The sequence below is a fragment of the Salvelinus alpinus genome, chromosome 8 (genome assembly GCF_045679555.1).
Source record: "Salvelinus alpinus chromosome 8, SLU_Salpinus.1, whole genome shotgun sequence".
Lineage (NCBI taxonomy): Eukaryota > Metazoa > Chordata > Actinopteri > Salmoniformes > Salmonidae > Salvelinus > Salvelinus alpinus.
In genome coordinates, this window is record NC_092093.1 from 7,946,564 (window position 1) to 7,962,985 (window position 16,422).

Consider the following 16,422-nt stretch of genomic DNA (forward strand, 5'->3'; position numbering starts at 1 on the left):
CAGATTATTTCACTTATAATTCACTGTATCACAATTCCAGTGGGTCAGAAGTTTACATACACTAAGTTGACTGTGCCTTTAAACTGTGCCTGAAAATTCCAGAAAATGTCATGGCTTTTGAATCTTCTGATAGGCTAATTTACATCATTTGAGTCAATTGGAGGTGTACCTGTGGATGTATTTCAAGACCTACCTTCAAACTCAGTGCCTCTTTGCTTGACATCATGGGGAAATCAAAATAAATCAGCCAAGTCCTCAGAAAAAAAATTGTAGACCTCCATAGGTCTGGTTCATCCTTGGGAGCAATTTCCAAACGCCTGAAGATACCACATTCATCAGTACAAACAATAGTATGCAAGTATAAACACCATGGGACCATGCAGCCGTCATACCGCTCAGGGAGGAGACACGTTCTGTCTCCTAGAGATTAACATACTTTGGTGCGAAAAGTGCAAATCAATCCCAGAACAACAGCAAAGGACCTTGTGAAGATGCTGGAAGAAACGGGTACAAAAGTATCTATATCCACAGTAAAACGAGTCCTATATCGACATAACCTGAAAGGCCGCTCAGCAAGGAAGCCACTGCTCCAAAACCGCCATAAAAAAAGCCAGACTACGGTTTGCAACTGCACATGGGGACAAAGATTGTACTTTTTGGAGAAATGTCTTCTGGTCTGATGAAACAAAAATAGAACTGTTTGGCCATAATGACCATCGTTATGTTTGGAGGAAAAAGGGGGAGGCTTGCAAGCCGAAAAACACCATACCAACCGTGAAGCACGGGGTGGCAGCATCATGTTATGGGGGTGCTTTGCTGCATGAGGGACTGGTGCACTTCACAAAATAGATGGCATCACAAGGAAGGAAAATTGTGTGGATATATTGAAGCAACATCTCAAGACATCAGTCAGAAAGTTAAAGCTTGATCGCAAATGGGTCTTCCAAATGGACAATTACCCCAAGCATACTTCCAAATTTGTGGCAAAATGGCTTAAGGACAACAAAGTCAAGGTATTGGAGTGGCCATCACAAAGCCCTGACCTCAATCCTATAGAAAATGTGTGGGCAGAACTGAAAAAGCATTTGCGAGCAAGGAGGCTTACAAACCTGACCTAGTTACACCAGCTCTGTCAGGAGGAATGGGCCAAAATTCACCCAACTAATTGTGGGAAGCATGTGGAAGGCTACCCGAAACATTTGACCCAAGTTAAACAATTTAAAGGCAATGCTACCAAATACTAATTGTGTGTATGTAAACTTCTGACCCAGTGGGAATGTGATGAAAGAAAGAAATTATTCTCTCTACTATTATTCTGACATTTCACATTCTTAAAATAAAGTGGTGATCCTAACTGACCTAATACAGGGAATTTTTACTAGGATTAAATGTCAGGAATTGTGAAAAAACTGTGTTTAAATATATTTGGCTAAGGTGTATGTAAACTTCCGACTTCAACTGTACATAGACATGGAATCACTGGGCACTTTAATAATGTTTACATACTGTTTTACTAATTTCATATGTAAATACTGTATTTAGTTAATGGCACTCCGACATCGCTCGTCCTAATATTTATATATTTATTTATTCCATTCTTTTACTTTGTGTGTGTCGTTGTGAATTGTTAGATATTACTGCACTGTTGGAGCTAGGAACACAAGCATTTCGCTACACCCGTAAAAACATCTGCTAATTGTGTATGTGACCAATAAAATTCTATTTGATTTAATATGGTGTCAAATCCGAAATCCGATTCAAAAGTCAAACGAGCACTAGATGGTGCGCATGAGCAAGATGAAACATCGCGTAACGTAACACAATGTGGAAAAAGTCAAAGGGTTGGAATACTTTCTGAATGCACTGTATGTCTCAAGAGAAAAGAATTTGCCCTTATTAAACTTCCCAGATCATTTTCGATCAATGGATGTCGATTTAACTTGTTTTGACGGCTATAATTAAGCATGGTGTGGTATATGGCCAATATACTACGGCTAATGGCTGTTCTTAGGACACAGCCCTTAGCCGTGGTAGGCCAACATCTCATTTCAGGGAAAAGTCCACAATGGAACTGACATTAGTGTTGTGAGCTTGTGTGGCCTACCACTACGCAGCTGAGCCGTTGTTGCTCCTAGATGTTTCCACTTCACAATAACAGCACTTACAGCTGACCGGGGCAGCTCTAGCAGGGTAGACATTTGATCAACTGACTTGTTGGAAAGGTGGCATCCTATGACGGTGCCACGTTGAAAGTCAACTGAGCTCTTCAGTACAGGCCATTCTACAGCCAATGTTTTGTCTATGGAGATTGCATGGCTGTGTGTGCTCCTTGATTCTATACACCTGCCTGAAACATGTGTGGCTGAAATAGCAAAATCCACATACTTTTGTATATATAGTGTATTTCTGTATTTCATTTTCTATACATTTGCAAAAATTTCTAAAAACATTTTTCACTTTGTCATCATGGGGAATTGTGTGTAGATGGATGAGAATTCTACTTGTTTAAATACATTTTCAATTCAGGCTGTAACAATGTGGAATAAGGGGTGTGAAAACGTTCTGAAGTCACTGTAAATCATTGGTCGTGACATGCCTATCTGACCTCCTTTACTCGCATAATAAAGGTTAGATGATAACCTGGTTACAAAAAGATCTCACCATGTCAAAACGGACAACTTATCTGTCAGCATTCATAAAAGTGTACCAAAGCTTCCGGTTTCCATCATCTGTTGTGATTTTTTTATTTTTTTTTTTACACATATGACTATACTCACATAACTGTGGATGGAAACATGGTTTATGACTGAGATGTATTTGTCCCACCTACATTATTAAGATGAATGCACTATGTTACCCTGGATAAGAGTCTGCTAAATGACTAAAATGTAAAATAATATTCTGCCAGAGATCCCATAGACTCCCATTGTGCTCAGACATGGTGATGGTGATCTTAATACAGAGTGGCTTGGAGAAGAGACAGACAAGTACAAATACACAGAGGCTAATTTGTTAATTTATTTAAAATACAGAATATTTGCATTTAAAGCCAAAGCAACTATGCTGGGGGTAAAAATCACAAATTCTGTCTTTTGATTTCACTGCTATTTGAGTGCCAAAAAAAAATAAAAAATAAGAAACATTGATCTCATCTAAATAAAAGGTCAAATAACTTTTTTTTTAAATCATAAAGACCTGGTGACCGGATGACATTGGAAAATGAGCTCATCTATTGATTGATAATGAGTAGACAATCAATAACAGACTCCTAACAATATGAAGGTCTCCAATTAGAAGCAGCAGGATCAATTCAAGGACATTGTGATGGAGCTAGCAACTGCACGGTCTGTCTGGTGCCAGGACACAGAGTCCAGTCATAACAAAAACACTCAAAACCGATACATTTTTTATTTTTACACAGATTATTTCCCTTAAAATAGCAAGATTTCCATCCAATTGGAGACAGATTTTAATGCGAATATTCTAAAATCTGCATTAAAAACAATCTTCATATTTTCCCACCTGGGATGAGTTTTCATAAATTGACTTGTTGTTGATAAAATAATGTGCGTGATGAAACAGTGGCACATAATAACTTTTGCGCTTAAATTCCAATGTAACGTTACCAAATAAAAAAAACAATTAAAAAAAACTAAAGTTAAATGGGATTCCATCTTCTTTTCAACTCTGCTGACAGTTGTCACAAAACGTTTTGCGTTCTATAGTGAATGTGTCCCACTCTGGTCTTGGCAGTGCTCTCTAGCCACCAGCTCACAGATACAGTGCGGGTAAAACTACCTACATGATGAGATTATTATGGACAAAAGAGTGAGATTATTTTTACTTGTCAAAACGGCAGTCAAGCATCGATCATCATGTCACCAGAATAAGACCCTCAATATTTATTGGAAAGGAGCATCAAGATCATTACTGTGCACCTTCACCACCCTGTGAAGTTCCATCAGAATTTATTTCATCTGTAGTCTAATAAACTGCGTGGGTTTACCGAGTCGTAGTGGGAGGAGCACACAACATATCGCGTGACTCCAAGTTCACTTCGATATGATGGTTATTATATCAATATTTGCGCATAGAGGCATTTCCACCGCAATTTCCCGCATAAATATTTTTACAGACACAAACAGATCTGACATTGTCAAGCGTATTTTGTTCTGTTGGCAAATTTAATAATTACATTTTTTTTTAAATCCCACATGCACTTTACTCGCATTAAAAGGTTGGCTGGAAACCTGGTTAGTTTTATTTTGTATTTTCCCCTTCACGTGGAGGAGCATGGAATGGGTCCATTCAAAAAATATATTGCTCATTGACAGGGTGACAATTATCTAGCTGTGACGCTAGATTACTACCGTTTAGCAGAAGCACTGCACAGACCTACCGTTTAGCAGAAGCACTGCACAGACCTACTGTTTAGCAGAAGCACTGCACTTGTGGAGTTTCAGATTCTGTCTATTTGCATAGGCCTTCCCACAGATGTCGCACACGAATGGTTTGACACCAGTGTGCACATGTCGCTCGTGATATTTTAGATGACTTGACTGGGTGAACCTTTTCCCACATTGATCACACTCAAACGGTTTCTCCCCTGTGTGAATGAGCATGTGAGCTTTAAGAGTAGGATTACTAAAGAAACCTTTCCCACAAACACTACATTGACATGGTTTCTTGCCTGTGTGAGTGACCATATGATTTTTTAGGGTATAACGTCTTGGAAAAACTTCCCCACAAATCTCACACTTAAAAGAAGGCTTTTCATCACCGTCTGTGTGCGTGTTTAGTTTATGTATGGTTAGGGTTCCGGACTGGGTAAAACTTTTCCCGCAAAGGTCACAGTGATATAGTTTCTCACCTGTGTGCGTTATCTCGTGTCTTTTGCAATTACCTGAGGAATGAAACTTTTTGCCACAAACGTCACACGCAAAGGGTTTTTCTTCCTTGTGTCTCCTCATGTGTTTATACAGATGGTCTCTTTTGGCGAAACATTTGCCACACACGTCGCAGACGAAGCATTTCTCTGGCGTTTCTCCAGGGTGGCTGGCTACCATGTGCTTTCTGAGAGCATGTCCATTGTTGAAACGTTGGCCACATACAGTACAGCTATGATCCTTCTCTTTATGAGTCATCATATGGGTTTTTAAGGACACAGCGGTGAAGAACGTTTTGCCGCAAGTCTCGCAGCAATACTTCCTCTCCCCGGAGTGTGTTCCCTGGTGATAAGACAATCCTTCTCTGGTCTTTAAGACCTTTGGGCAGGAAGAGCAGCTGAATGTCCTCTGCTTTACAATGCACTTGTGCCTTTCCCCTACAAACCTTTTTTCACACACTGCGCACGTGACCGTTTTCTCCGTTTTGTGACGTTTCTTGTGTGACTGCAAAGTACATTTCTGGCGGAACACCGCATCGCAATCGGTACAACTGAAGGTGTTCTCTTGGTGTTTAATGGAATGTTTCGCTAGCTGTTTAGCAAGATTAAAACCTTTCCCACAATGAGAGCATCTGAAAGATTTCGTATGGGACTGAAGGTGTCTCGTCAGATACCATTTCTCCTTGAAACATTTTCCACAGTGGGAACAGATGAGGGGCCCCTGGTGGGCGGCGTCTGCAGAATCTCCACATTGGACATCTTGCTCTTCTCCATCCCTACCTGCGTCTTGTTTGTCTGGTTCCGATGCAGATCTAGGTTGAAGAGAAAAAAAGGTTAAGACAAGAGGATTCTACTATCCCATAACTCTTTGCATAAATGAGGAAGAATTCTTTAAAAAAAGGGGGGAAAAAGGGAGATGTACTAGTTAGCAACAGCGCGGAATCTGTTTATTTTCCAAAAGCTACCAAATGGAATTATTAGGGTTGTCCTAACATGGGTATCTTCAACCTAGATGCAGATGGCGCCTGAGGATCAAGGTGATCATCCTGGCTGGGATCAACCCCAGGGAGCCATTCCTCGTCTGATGAAGGTGAGGGTAGGGGAGCAAGGCCAGGATCCTCCTCCTGACTATCGGACTCAAAAGATCCCTCATCTGTAAAACAGAGAAGGTCATTGTGGTTGTTGCTGTGCAGAAGAAAAAATCGGAGATGTAACTGGTTTCAGGAAACTAGGCATATGGCTCGCGTCACTACTTCACAGGAGAGGCATTTGAATGTAAACAAATTATATTTTGTTTATATTTTTTAAATCAAAAAAAAGTTTTGGGGCAGAAATGCCTTCTTGGAACATGTTAACTTTAATTTGCCTTAATAACAAACTTGTATGCCATCTGTAAATATGAATACAATTGTTATATTAGAAGCCTAGGTGGTTTAGCCACAGAAAAAGGGAGGAGCTTTCCCGCTAGCCATAATTGGCTGAGATAATGAATGGGCAGGACATGCCGAGAGATGAGTTCTGATTGGTCTGCCATGTAGCACGCTTGTGCCTATAACATGAGCTGCTCAGTATGTGTAGGTACTCCTAACGCAGCTTTTTTTTTTTTTTTTTTTTTTTTTTTTTTAAAGATATCACGTAGTAGAACTACAAAAGTGTTGCTCTTCACTTTCTGGAGGACCGAGTTTTGAAATCAGTGGAATTAGGAGTATGATAGCTACGGAGAATGGAGAAAATTCTGCCGTTTGATTGCAAATATGCCGACGGAGTCAAAAAAGAGAACACATAGAACGCTGTTGTATAAAACACCTGGCTCTGGATTACATCTTCAAACACCTTGACAGAGAGGGAGAAGTTTCCATCCATGTATCCATGCGTTTCCATCCATCCATAAAACGGGTAAAATAGTCTAGCTACATTTTCAGATATGTTTAATCTTTGCCAGAAAGTTGTTTTCATTTCAAGTTAAAGCGTACTGTTAGCTAGCTAGCTAACGTTACAAATAATATTACTACACGATTATACACAAGTATCTAAGAGCCATTTGCATAGCTAGTTATAGCTTAATGTTAGCTAGCTAGCTAACAATTGAACTTAGTTGGTTAGCTACCTGCAAATTCATGCAGGGTAGTAACGTCATGAGTTGGGATTGTGGTTCATCGTTTATCTAGCTAGCTACAAGTCTTAAAAAAAATAATAATAATAATAATAAAAAAAGACTCCACTATGCAAGTAACCATTTCACTACACCTTCTGTATCCTGTACAAGTGACAAATAAACTTTTATTTGATATAGTATGTGTTTATCAGAGACGGTAATGTGTAGAACATGATCTGCACCAAAGTCAAATGAGGCTATAACGTTTATCTCATTGGCCCGTGTCCCAAGTTGTAAAATTGTCCAGTAGAATGCCTTGCTTTTATTTCGTCGCACTCACAACCGTAAGCTATGTTCTGTAATTGGCTCACCGTTAACAAGTAAATAATGACCTTGTCGTAAGTTTATTTTCCTGTAATAATGAAGACACATGAGCTAAAAGTGAAGATGTTGTCAGCTATATGATATGGTCATTATTTGAACTGGCTAGCCATCTAACTAACGAGCTAGAAACGAACCAAAACATTGTTTAGAATGTTGCCTGGTTTGATAGATTGACATATACTGAATTTTTTTTTTTTTTTTAATGGGTGGTTTATTTGTGTTAAAATACACTAGTTATGCTATTTTGGATCACCAGGCCGGTGATGTCATGCAGCCTGTAGTTTTTGTGTTTATACTTTTTCATAAACGACAAGTTTGATTTTGGACAACAATAGAACGTTCATTATGTCACTGCTACAACTGTCAATAGACAGCCTTTAGTCTTGAAATCTTTGGTTGTTTAGTGCATGGCCTCACATGTGAATCCTTAAAGAGATGGGTGGGGCTAAGGCTTAAGAGGCTATGAACAATGCTGAATGGGTGTAGACAAAGTAGAGCTCTCCAATAGGTTTACTAAAACATTCAAGGGACATTTTCTCAAAAGTGAAATTACAAGTTTATCAACTTTCAAAGCAGGATTACTTTCCCATTGTTCCTCAACTGTAGTGTATGATATACCATTTTCTAGCTTTGAGTCTCTACTTTTATCCAATGAAAAAAAAAAAAATTTTTAAAAAAAATAAACAATTTCAAATTTTGCTACATAAGACTGAATCAAGCCGGTCGGTCACAAATTATTTAACTGTAGCAACAACAAAAATATGTACACAATGTTGTAATATAATTGATGTTACACAGGAATAGGAAACTGTACTTGGAACATCCATAGAGTTAAATAGGACTCTAGATGGATAAAACCTGTTTTGGCATGGACATTGCCATTTAGGGCTTCCACCATTTTTAAGTAGTCAACTGGGTGGGACTTCCTATGGTTAAGGAAGGATCACGATTCCATTCGGGTCATCAGGAGGGATCAGCCAATGAATTATACTTGGTCAACAAACATTCCATAACTGCAGGTTCCAGTAAATCGCCAACCTTGGCTTTATACCTGTTTAAACAACACAATCTAGGTGTCAGTAGTATACACTAGGCTGTATTCCGTTCCTTTTTTCCCTCTTGAAACTCCCCAGTCCTTAACAATTACAAGCATACGTAAAAAACACAACGCAGCCACCACTATGCTTGAAAAATGTGGAACTCAGTAATGTGTTGTATTTGCACCAAACATATCACTTTTGTATTCAAGACAAAAGGTTACTTGCTTTCACATTTGTTGCAGTTTTACTTTAGTGCCTTGTTGCAAACAGGATGCATGTTTTGGAATATTTGTATTCTGTACAGGCTTCCTTATCTACACTCTATCAATTACAGTGCATTTGGGTAGTATTCAGACCCCTTCACCTTTTCCACATTTTGTTATGTTACAGCCTTATTCTAAAATGGATTCATATAGTTTCCCCCCCCCTCATCAATACCCCATAATGACAAAGCATAAATAAGGTTAGAATTTTTTGCGCATTTACTACAACAAAAAAATTCACATAAGTATTCAGACCCTTTACACAGTACTTTGTTGAAGCACCTTTGGCAGCGAGTACAGCCTCGAGTCTTCTTGGCTGTGACGATACACTCTTGGCGCAGCGAGTACAGCCTCGAGTCTTTTTGGCTATGATGATACAAGCTTGGCACACCTATAGGATTTGATTTATATTTGGGGGAGTTTCTCCCATTCTTCTCTGTAGATCCTTGAAAGCTGTCAGGTTGGATGGGGAGCGTTGCTGCACAGCTATTATCAGGTCTCTCCAGAGATGTTGGATCGGGTTCAAGTCCGGGCTCTGGCTGGGGCAACTCAAGGACATTGAGACTTGTTCCGAAGCCCCTCCTGCGTTGTCTTGGCTGTGTGCTTAGAGTCGTTGTCCTGTTGGAAGGTGATCCTTTGCCCCAGTCTGAGGTCCTAAGCGCTCTGGAGCAGGTTATCATCAAGGATCTCTCTGTATTTTGCACCGTTCATCTTTCCCCCGATTCTGACTAGTCTCCCAGTCCCTGCCGCTGAAAAACACCCCCACAGCATGATGCTGCCACCACCATGCATCACCGTAGGAATGGTATTGGCCAGGTGTTGAGCGGTGCCTAGTTTCTGCCATAAATGAGGCTAGGCATTCTGGCCAAAGAGTTCAATCTTGGTTTCATCAGACCTGAGGAGCTTTTTCTCATGGTCTGACTGTCCTTTAGGTGCCTTTTGGCAAACTCCAAGTGGGCTGTCATGTGCCTTTCACTGAAGAGTGGCTTCCATCTGGCCACTCTAACATAAAGGCTTGATTGGTGGAGTGCTGCAGAAATGGTTGTCCTTCTGGAAGGTTCTCCCATCTCCACAGAGGAACTCTGGAGCTCTGTCAGAGTGACCATCGGGTTCTTGGTCACCTCCCTGACTAAGGCCCTTCTCCCCCGAATTGCTCCGTTTGGCCAGACGGCCAAGTCTAGGAAGAGTCTAGGTGGATCGAAATGTCTTCCATTTAAGAATAACAGAGGGCACTGTGTTCTTGGGGACCTTCAATGCTGCATACCTTTTTTGGTACCCTTCCTCAGATCTGTGCCTCGACACAATCCTGTCTCAGAACTCCTTTGACCTCATGGCTTGGTTTCTGCTCTGACATGCAGTCAACTGTGCAGTGGTGGGAAAAGTATGCAATTGTAAATGTACGCGAAAGTAAAGATCACTTTTACTTGATTCATTTTCTATTAAGTGAAAGTCACCCAGTAAAATACTACTTGAGTAAAAGTCTAAAAGTATTTGGTTTTAAATATACTTACGTATCAAAAGTAAAAAATAATTTAAAATTCCCCCCAAAAAATTTACGGATAGCCAGTGGTACGCTAACACTCCGACATAATTTACAAATTAAGCATTTGTGTTTAGTGAGTCTATCAGATAAGTGGCAGTAGGGATGACCAGGGATGTTCTCTCCATAAGTGTGTGAGTTGGACCATTTTCTGTCCTGCTAAGCATTCAAATGTAACAAGTACTTTTAGGTGTGAGGGAAAATGTATGGAGTAAAAAGTACATTATTTTCTGCATGAATGTAGTGAAGTAAAAGTTGTCAAAAATATAAAATATTAAAGTACAGATGCCCCCAAAAAACTTCTTAAGTAGTACTTTAAAAATATGTTTACTTAAGTACTTTACACCACTGCAACTGTGGGACCTTACAGTACCTTTTCAAGTCCAATCAATTGAAGGGTATAATTATTTGCTGGATATTGGTGGGAACTGAAACACACTGTCATGCACGTCGATCCAGAGCAGCCCAAACTTGCTCAATGGGTGACATGTCTGGTGGGTGACATGGAAGAACTGGGACATTTTCAGCTTCCAGGAATTGTGTACAGATCCTTGCAACATGAGGCCGTGAACTAATCATGCTGAAACAGGAGGTGATGACAGCGGATGAATGGCACGACAATGGGCCTCATGATCTTGTCACTGTCTCTCTGTGCATTCAAATTGCCATCGATAAAATGCAAGTGTTAGCTGTCCGTAGCTTATGCCTGCCCATACGATAACCCCACCGCCACCACGGGGCACTCTGTTCACAAGGTTGACATCAACAAACCACTCACCCACATGACGCCATAAACGTGGTCTGCGGTTGTGAGGCCGGTAGGACGTACTGCCAAATTCTCTAAAATGACATTGGAGGTGGCTTATGGTAGAGAAATGAAAATTCAATTCCCTGGGAATAGCTCTGGTGGACATTCCTGCAGTCAGCATGCCTAATGCATGCACCCTCAAAACTTGAGACATCTGTGGCCTTGTGTTGTGTGACAACTGCACATTTTAGAGTGGCCTTTTATTGTCCTCAGCACAGGGTGCACCTGTGTAATGATCATGCTGTGTAATCAGCTTCTTGATATGCCACAACTGTCAGGTGTATGGATTATCTTGGCAAAAGAGAAATGCTCACTAACAGGGATGTAAACTAAATGTCTGGGATCTTTTATTTCGGTTCATGAAACATGGGACCAACACTTAATTAAAGCAAGTCTAAGATCGGTAAATACATTCTATGTGCGCTAGTTCTATGCTTACCTTAAGTTCAGTTTTTGCTTCTTACTTTCAGGCAAATACAATATTTTAGTGGTACAATGATTCTTTACACTATATGTAACAGTATAACTTTATGGCGTCCCCTCGCCCTGACCCGGGCGCGAACCAGGGACCCTCTGCACACATCAACAACGGTCGCCCACGAAGCATCGTTACCCATCGCTCCACAAAGGCAGCGGCCCTTGCAGAGCAAGGGGCAACACTACTTCTAGGTTTCAGAGCAAGTGACGTAACTGATTGAAACGCTACTAGCGCGTACCCGCTAACTAGCTAGCCATTTCACATCCGTTACATATACTTGCTTGTTATGTCACAAACTGAAATAAAGCAAACTATTCTAATTTTAGCAAACAGCAAACGGTGGAGCGGTTCCTTCATAGAGCATCTTTAAATTCAGGCTGTAACAATAAAATGTGGATAAGGTCAACGAGCGTGAATACTTTCTCTAGGCAAAGAGATATCTCTATCATTCTCTATGCGCTTCCCATGCTCTCACAGACTCTGTAATGGGACAAATACAATGTTGCGTCCTTTAACTCTCTCTTATGGGAACATCCACAACCATACATTAACAATCAATTTAAAAAAAACAACCACAAATGACTCACCCTTTACGGCTCCTTTTTGAGTCTCAAATGCTTCTCTAATATCTCCTGGATAGATTATAATTACACGTGATTTTACTTCTGGGTTATGCAAGTTTACTGCTTCTCCACCACTTGTGCCTTCTCCACCAGTCTTCTCCACCGCTCTCACCTCCATCTCGTCCACAGTCATTAGTAATGATATTTTCTCCATCGAGCTTTTACGCAACACTTCCATGAACGACGCAAACTCTATCTGAAATATTAATAACAACAACAATTGACTGAATTACTGATACCGTCACTGACCATTCAACATACACACTCATTGCCTCGTTTATAGAACATCTGAAGAAATATCTTCCAGACCAGGGCTATCCTACTCTGTTCCTGGAGAGCTACCCTCATGTAGGGTCTCGTTTCAACCCCAGTTGTAACTCACATGAGAACACGGTGCGCTAGATTAGGGTTGGAGCGAAACCCCACGGGACGGTAATGCTCCAGGAACAGGGTTAGGGAACTCTGTTATTGGCTAACATTAGATAGCTAAATGTCAAAAAAAAGTATCCATAGAGAATGACAGAGGCCTCTAGTAACCAACAGGACGATTTAGCATGGGCAGCGACATTTAAAGATTCCACCATGCTCCTGACATTTTAAAGTAGTCAACTGCGTGGGGTTTCCTATGGGTTGTAGCCTCAATGGCGCTACCCATGCAGTCACAGACCCGAGTATTGCACATATATAAAAAATGAGTCCTCTATCCATCTCTACGGTTTGATCACAGATTATTGGTTTGATGATACACTTCTCACTCACTTTGTTGGTTGTATTCACACGCTCCATTTCTCTCTTCAGGAAACGATTGTCTTTATTCTCCAAAACAGCAGCACACACGTCGAGAAGTCGCTCCATCTCGCTAACTGTTGATTCAACTAATAACCCCATAATTTGGGATAACTGTGTCTGAAATATATCTGCGCTCGACATGACTGCTAGCTAGTTATCTCAGAAATAGCCTACTTTGAAAATGTGTAGTTTGCTTCTTTTCCGCTGTCTAATGTTTCCGGCCTTACGCTGTATTATTGTCCGAAATGAAACACGCAATGGAGAAGAAATGTTCCTACCATTTTCTGTAACATTGGGTTTATTCACTAGGAACCAACGGAAACGGCGAGGGACCTACCTGAATTAGTCCAGTAGAAACTCTAGTTTCCGTTGCAAAACGTATATTACTAATCATTACAGCCCTGGTGAACATGTTGTATGTAGAATTAGGATACACAATGCGCTCCTATCAGTGGCGTGGAATTTGTTAGATAATTAAACATACACATTTGTCATAAGTAATTCAAAACTAATACCGTGATGTATTGAAAAATACACATATTGTGAGCTGACAAAAATTAAGACAAAGGTGTTGCTCACAGTGTTACTTAAAAAAAAAAAAAAATCTTTAACCTTTATTTAACCAGGAAGGGCTCATTGAGATTTAAAATCTCTTTTTCAAGAGCGTCCTGGCCAAGATAGGCAGCACCAAGTCATTACAAAAATTACAGACAGACAACATGAAAAACTACAAGTAATCTAGTAAAAACCATTGAATTCACAAGAGTATAACAAAATAAAAAACAGCAAATTAAAAACTAAAGCCAGATGTCAGCTGCGGATAAATGTGGTTGTCTTTATATTCTCATATTTCAATCGTAGGCCTTTTGTTATGATGCTGCAACAGTTAAGACTAGAGTCCTTCATTGTAACAATTACGAAGTGGACTCCCTGCATCTGTTTTGGAAAAAGCTGAGGGATATGGGCCTTGAGAAATGTAACCACTCTCAAATTCATAGACAGAGCTATGGATGCAAAGACTGACCATCCATGATATCAAAATGATAGTTTTAACCATGTTTTGAGGCTAACGCGGTGTTTGTTTACATTTACATTGTTTATAAAAATTGGAGTAAAACAAGCTTTTGTGTTCGATCTGCTGGGGTACAGGAGATGAACTAAGCTCATGAAGCATTTATACAATAGTCTATTGTATAAATATCATACAATAAAATATATCATGAATTTATAAATTATTCATGTAGAGAGACTAAGGATTCTAGCTTTAAATTAGCATAGAAAATATTGTAAACTGCATAATTTTTGTGTCCAACAGTTCTCCACTGTTAGCATTGACCCCGGGGCAGCCTTAAACATTACTCTAGTCCAGGCTCCAGAGGATAATCTCAGTGATTAATAACAGTGATATGTCATATACCGTTTCCAGTTACTAATAATTTCAGGATTAGATTGTCTCTAGAGCATAATGGGTCGGTTTCCCAGACACAGATTAGTCCAGAGCAGGACTAAAAGTTGTTCTAAATATAATATTTAATTTTAGTTCCGGACTACTCTGCGTCTGGGAAACCCACCCGATAGGTCTACCAGGGACAGAGTATTTATTGTAGTGAACTACATTTTTTTTAGTGGGTACCTTACAAAACAACATTTTAGAAGAGTGTTTTGCTTTAAGAATAACGTATTTATTATGTCACACCTCAAGAAAAACGTCAGTCTGGTACATCAATGAGGTGCTTTTGGGCGCTACAGTAGGTTTTCTGATTGAATCAATATTCAATTTGCCTGAAAAGAAAACAAAGAATGCACACGTTTGAAAAGAAGAGATGCTGCACCACAACCAATTGTTTTTTCAACATCACTGGCTGATAGGTTGTGTGTGTGTGTGTGTGTGTGTGTTTGTGTGTGTGTGTGTGTGTGTGTGTGTGTGTGTGCTTGCATGCCTCTGTGTGTGTGTGTGTGTGTGTGTGTGTGTGTGTGTGTGTGTGTGTGTGTGTGTTTGTGTGTGTGTGTGTGTGTGTGTGTGTGTGTGTGTGTGTGTGTGTTTGTGTGTGTGTGTGTGTGTGTGTGTGCTTGCATGCATCTGTGTGTGTGTGCTTGTGTGTGTGTGTGTGTGCGCGCACGCATGTGAGTGTGTTTGGGTGTGTGAGACTCAGACCCTGCATTGAGAGGAAAATATATCTGTCATTGGTATGTGAAATATGATTAGAGAATATGGAGTGCCTCTCCTGATAGATAAAAACCAGTGAAACCTATCTTCTACAGGTAATGAACTATATTTATGACTTACTGATAAGAGTTATAGCTCACAGACATCTGCATACACATACAGTGGAATAATAGTGGGTATTATTAATATCAATACAAAATACTTACGATATATTGTCATGACTTTTAGGAACCACTGGTGTGGGCAAAAATGGAATTCCTTCAGCTAGCTCTGTAGAGCATTCAGTCCTCTAAATACATGGTGTGTGTGTGTGTGTGTGTGTGTGTGTGTGTGTGTGTGTGTGTGTGTGTGTGTGTGTGTGTGTGTGTGTGTGTGTGTGTGTGTGTGTGTGTGTGTGTGTGTGTGTGTGTGTGTGTGTGTGTGTGTGTGTGTGTGAGTGTGTGTGTGAGTGTGAGTGTGAGTGTGTGTGTGTGGTAGATGAGAAACGGGAGGATGTAAACTACATAATGACTCCAACAACAGTTAGTGCTTTATTCACCATGTGTTTTGTAACTGAATGGTGCTTCTGTGAGGTTGCTGTTGTGTTGCTAATTATCACGTAGCTCTTGTAATTATCTCTAATTGGGGTCAAAGCCTCTCGTTTAGTTCTAAAGCGTGTGTGTGCGCGTGTGTGCATGTGTGTGTGTTTGTCTGTGTCTCTGTGTGTGTCTGTGCGTTCGTATGTGTGTGTCAGCACCTCTCAGAGAGAGAGAGAGACATTCTCCACAGCATTTCAGTTCCATGCTCCATTTAATAGAAGACAGTTTTCATGAATCATTATTTGTTTCTCGACTGGAGCCGAGCTGTTACTGAAGTCCACAGTCTTCTTTTTCTCTCATTATCCTTATCTTTTAAAGCTTAGCGAACAGGAAATAAAATGACATGTCAATACATCTGTCTCCTGGGTTGACCCATGTTGACCTTTGGTTAGTTCACAGTTAAGAGTTTCTCCATGCCTTTTATTGCACCAAACAAGGAGCTTTTAATAGGAAATATGTGGGGAGCTGGTACATCTATGATTCCCAGAAAGTATTTCATACAAAATATGAATGACATATCCACATTCAAACGTCCACTCAGCTACTCTCAATAACCTACTCAACACATTATTTCTTCTCGATTCTTTGGTTCAGGGCTGGCTCCAGCCATAAGCGACATAAGCAATCGCTCAGGGGCCCCCTGCCACAAGCAGATTGACATAAAGTGTAGTCAACTTTGTTCTTAGGGCAGAAATAATCTGGTTGGTTTAGAACAAATCTGATTGGTTATTAAAAAGGTAAATGGGCGGAGTTTAACAGATGCACAACTTTT

General features: G+C 40.2%; 1 protein-coding gene across 1 annotated transcript; it reads right to left on the bottom strand.

Annotated features, from left to right (window-relative positions):
* Window positions 1-2,998: 2,998 nt before the first annotated feature.
* LOC139582498 (oocyte zinc finger protein XlCOF6-like) lies at window positions 2,999-13,144 on the bottom strand. The gene is made up of 4 exons (XM_071412558.1): window positions 12,876-13,144; window positions 12,081-12,312; window positions 5,879-6,038; window positions 2,999-5,697 (listed from the first exon to the last, which is right to left on the bottom strand). Exons 1-4 carry the CDS (start codon window positions 13,044-13,046, stop codon window positions 4,425-4,427), a joined length of 1,836 nt encoding a protein of 611 aa, XP_071268659.1. The 5' UTR covers window positions 13,047-13,144; the 3' UTR covers window positions 2,999-4,424.
* Between the last annotated feature and the right edge of the window lie 3,278 nt (window positions 13,145-16,422).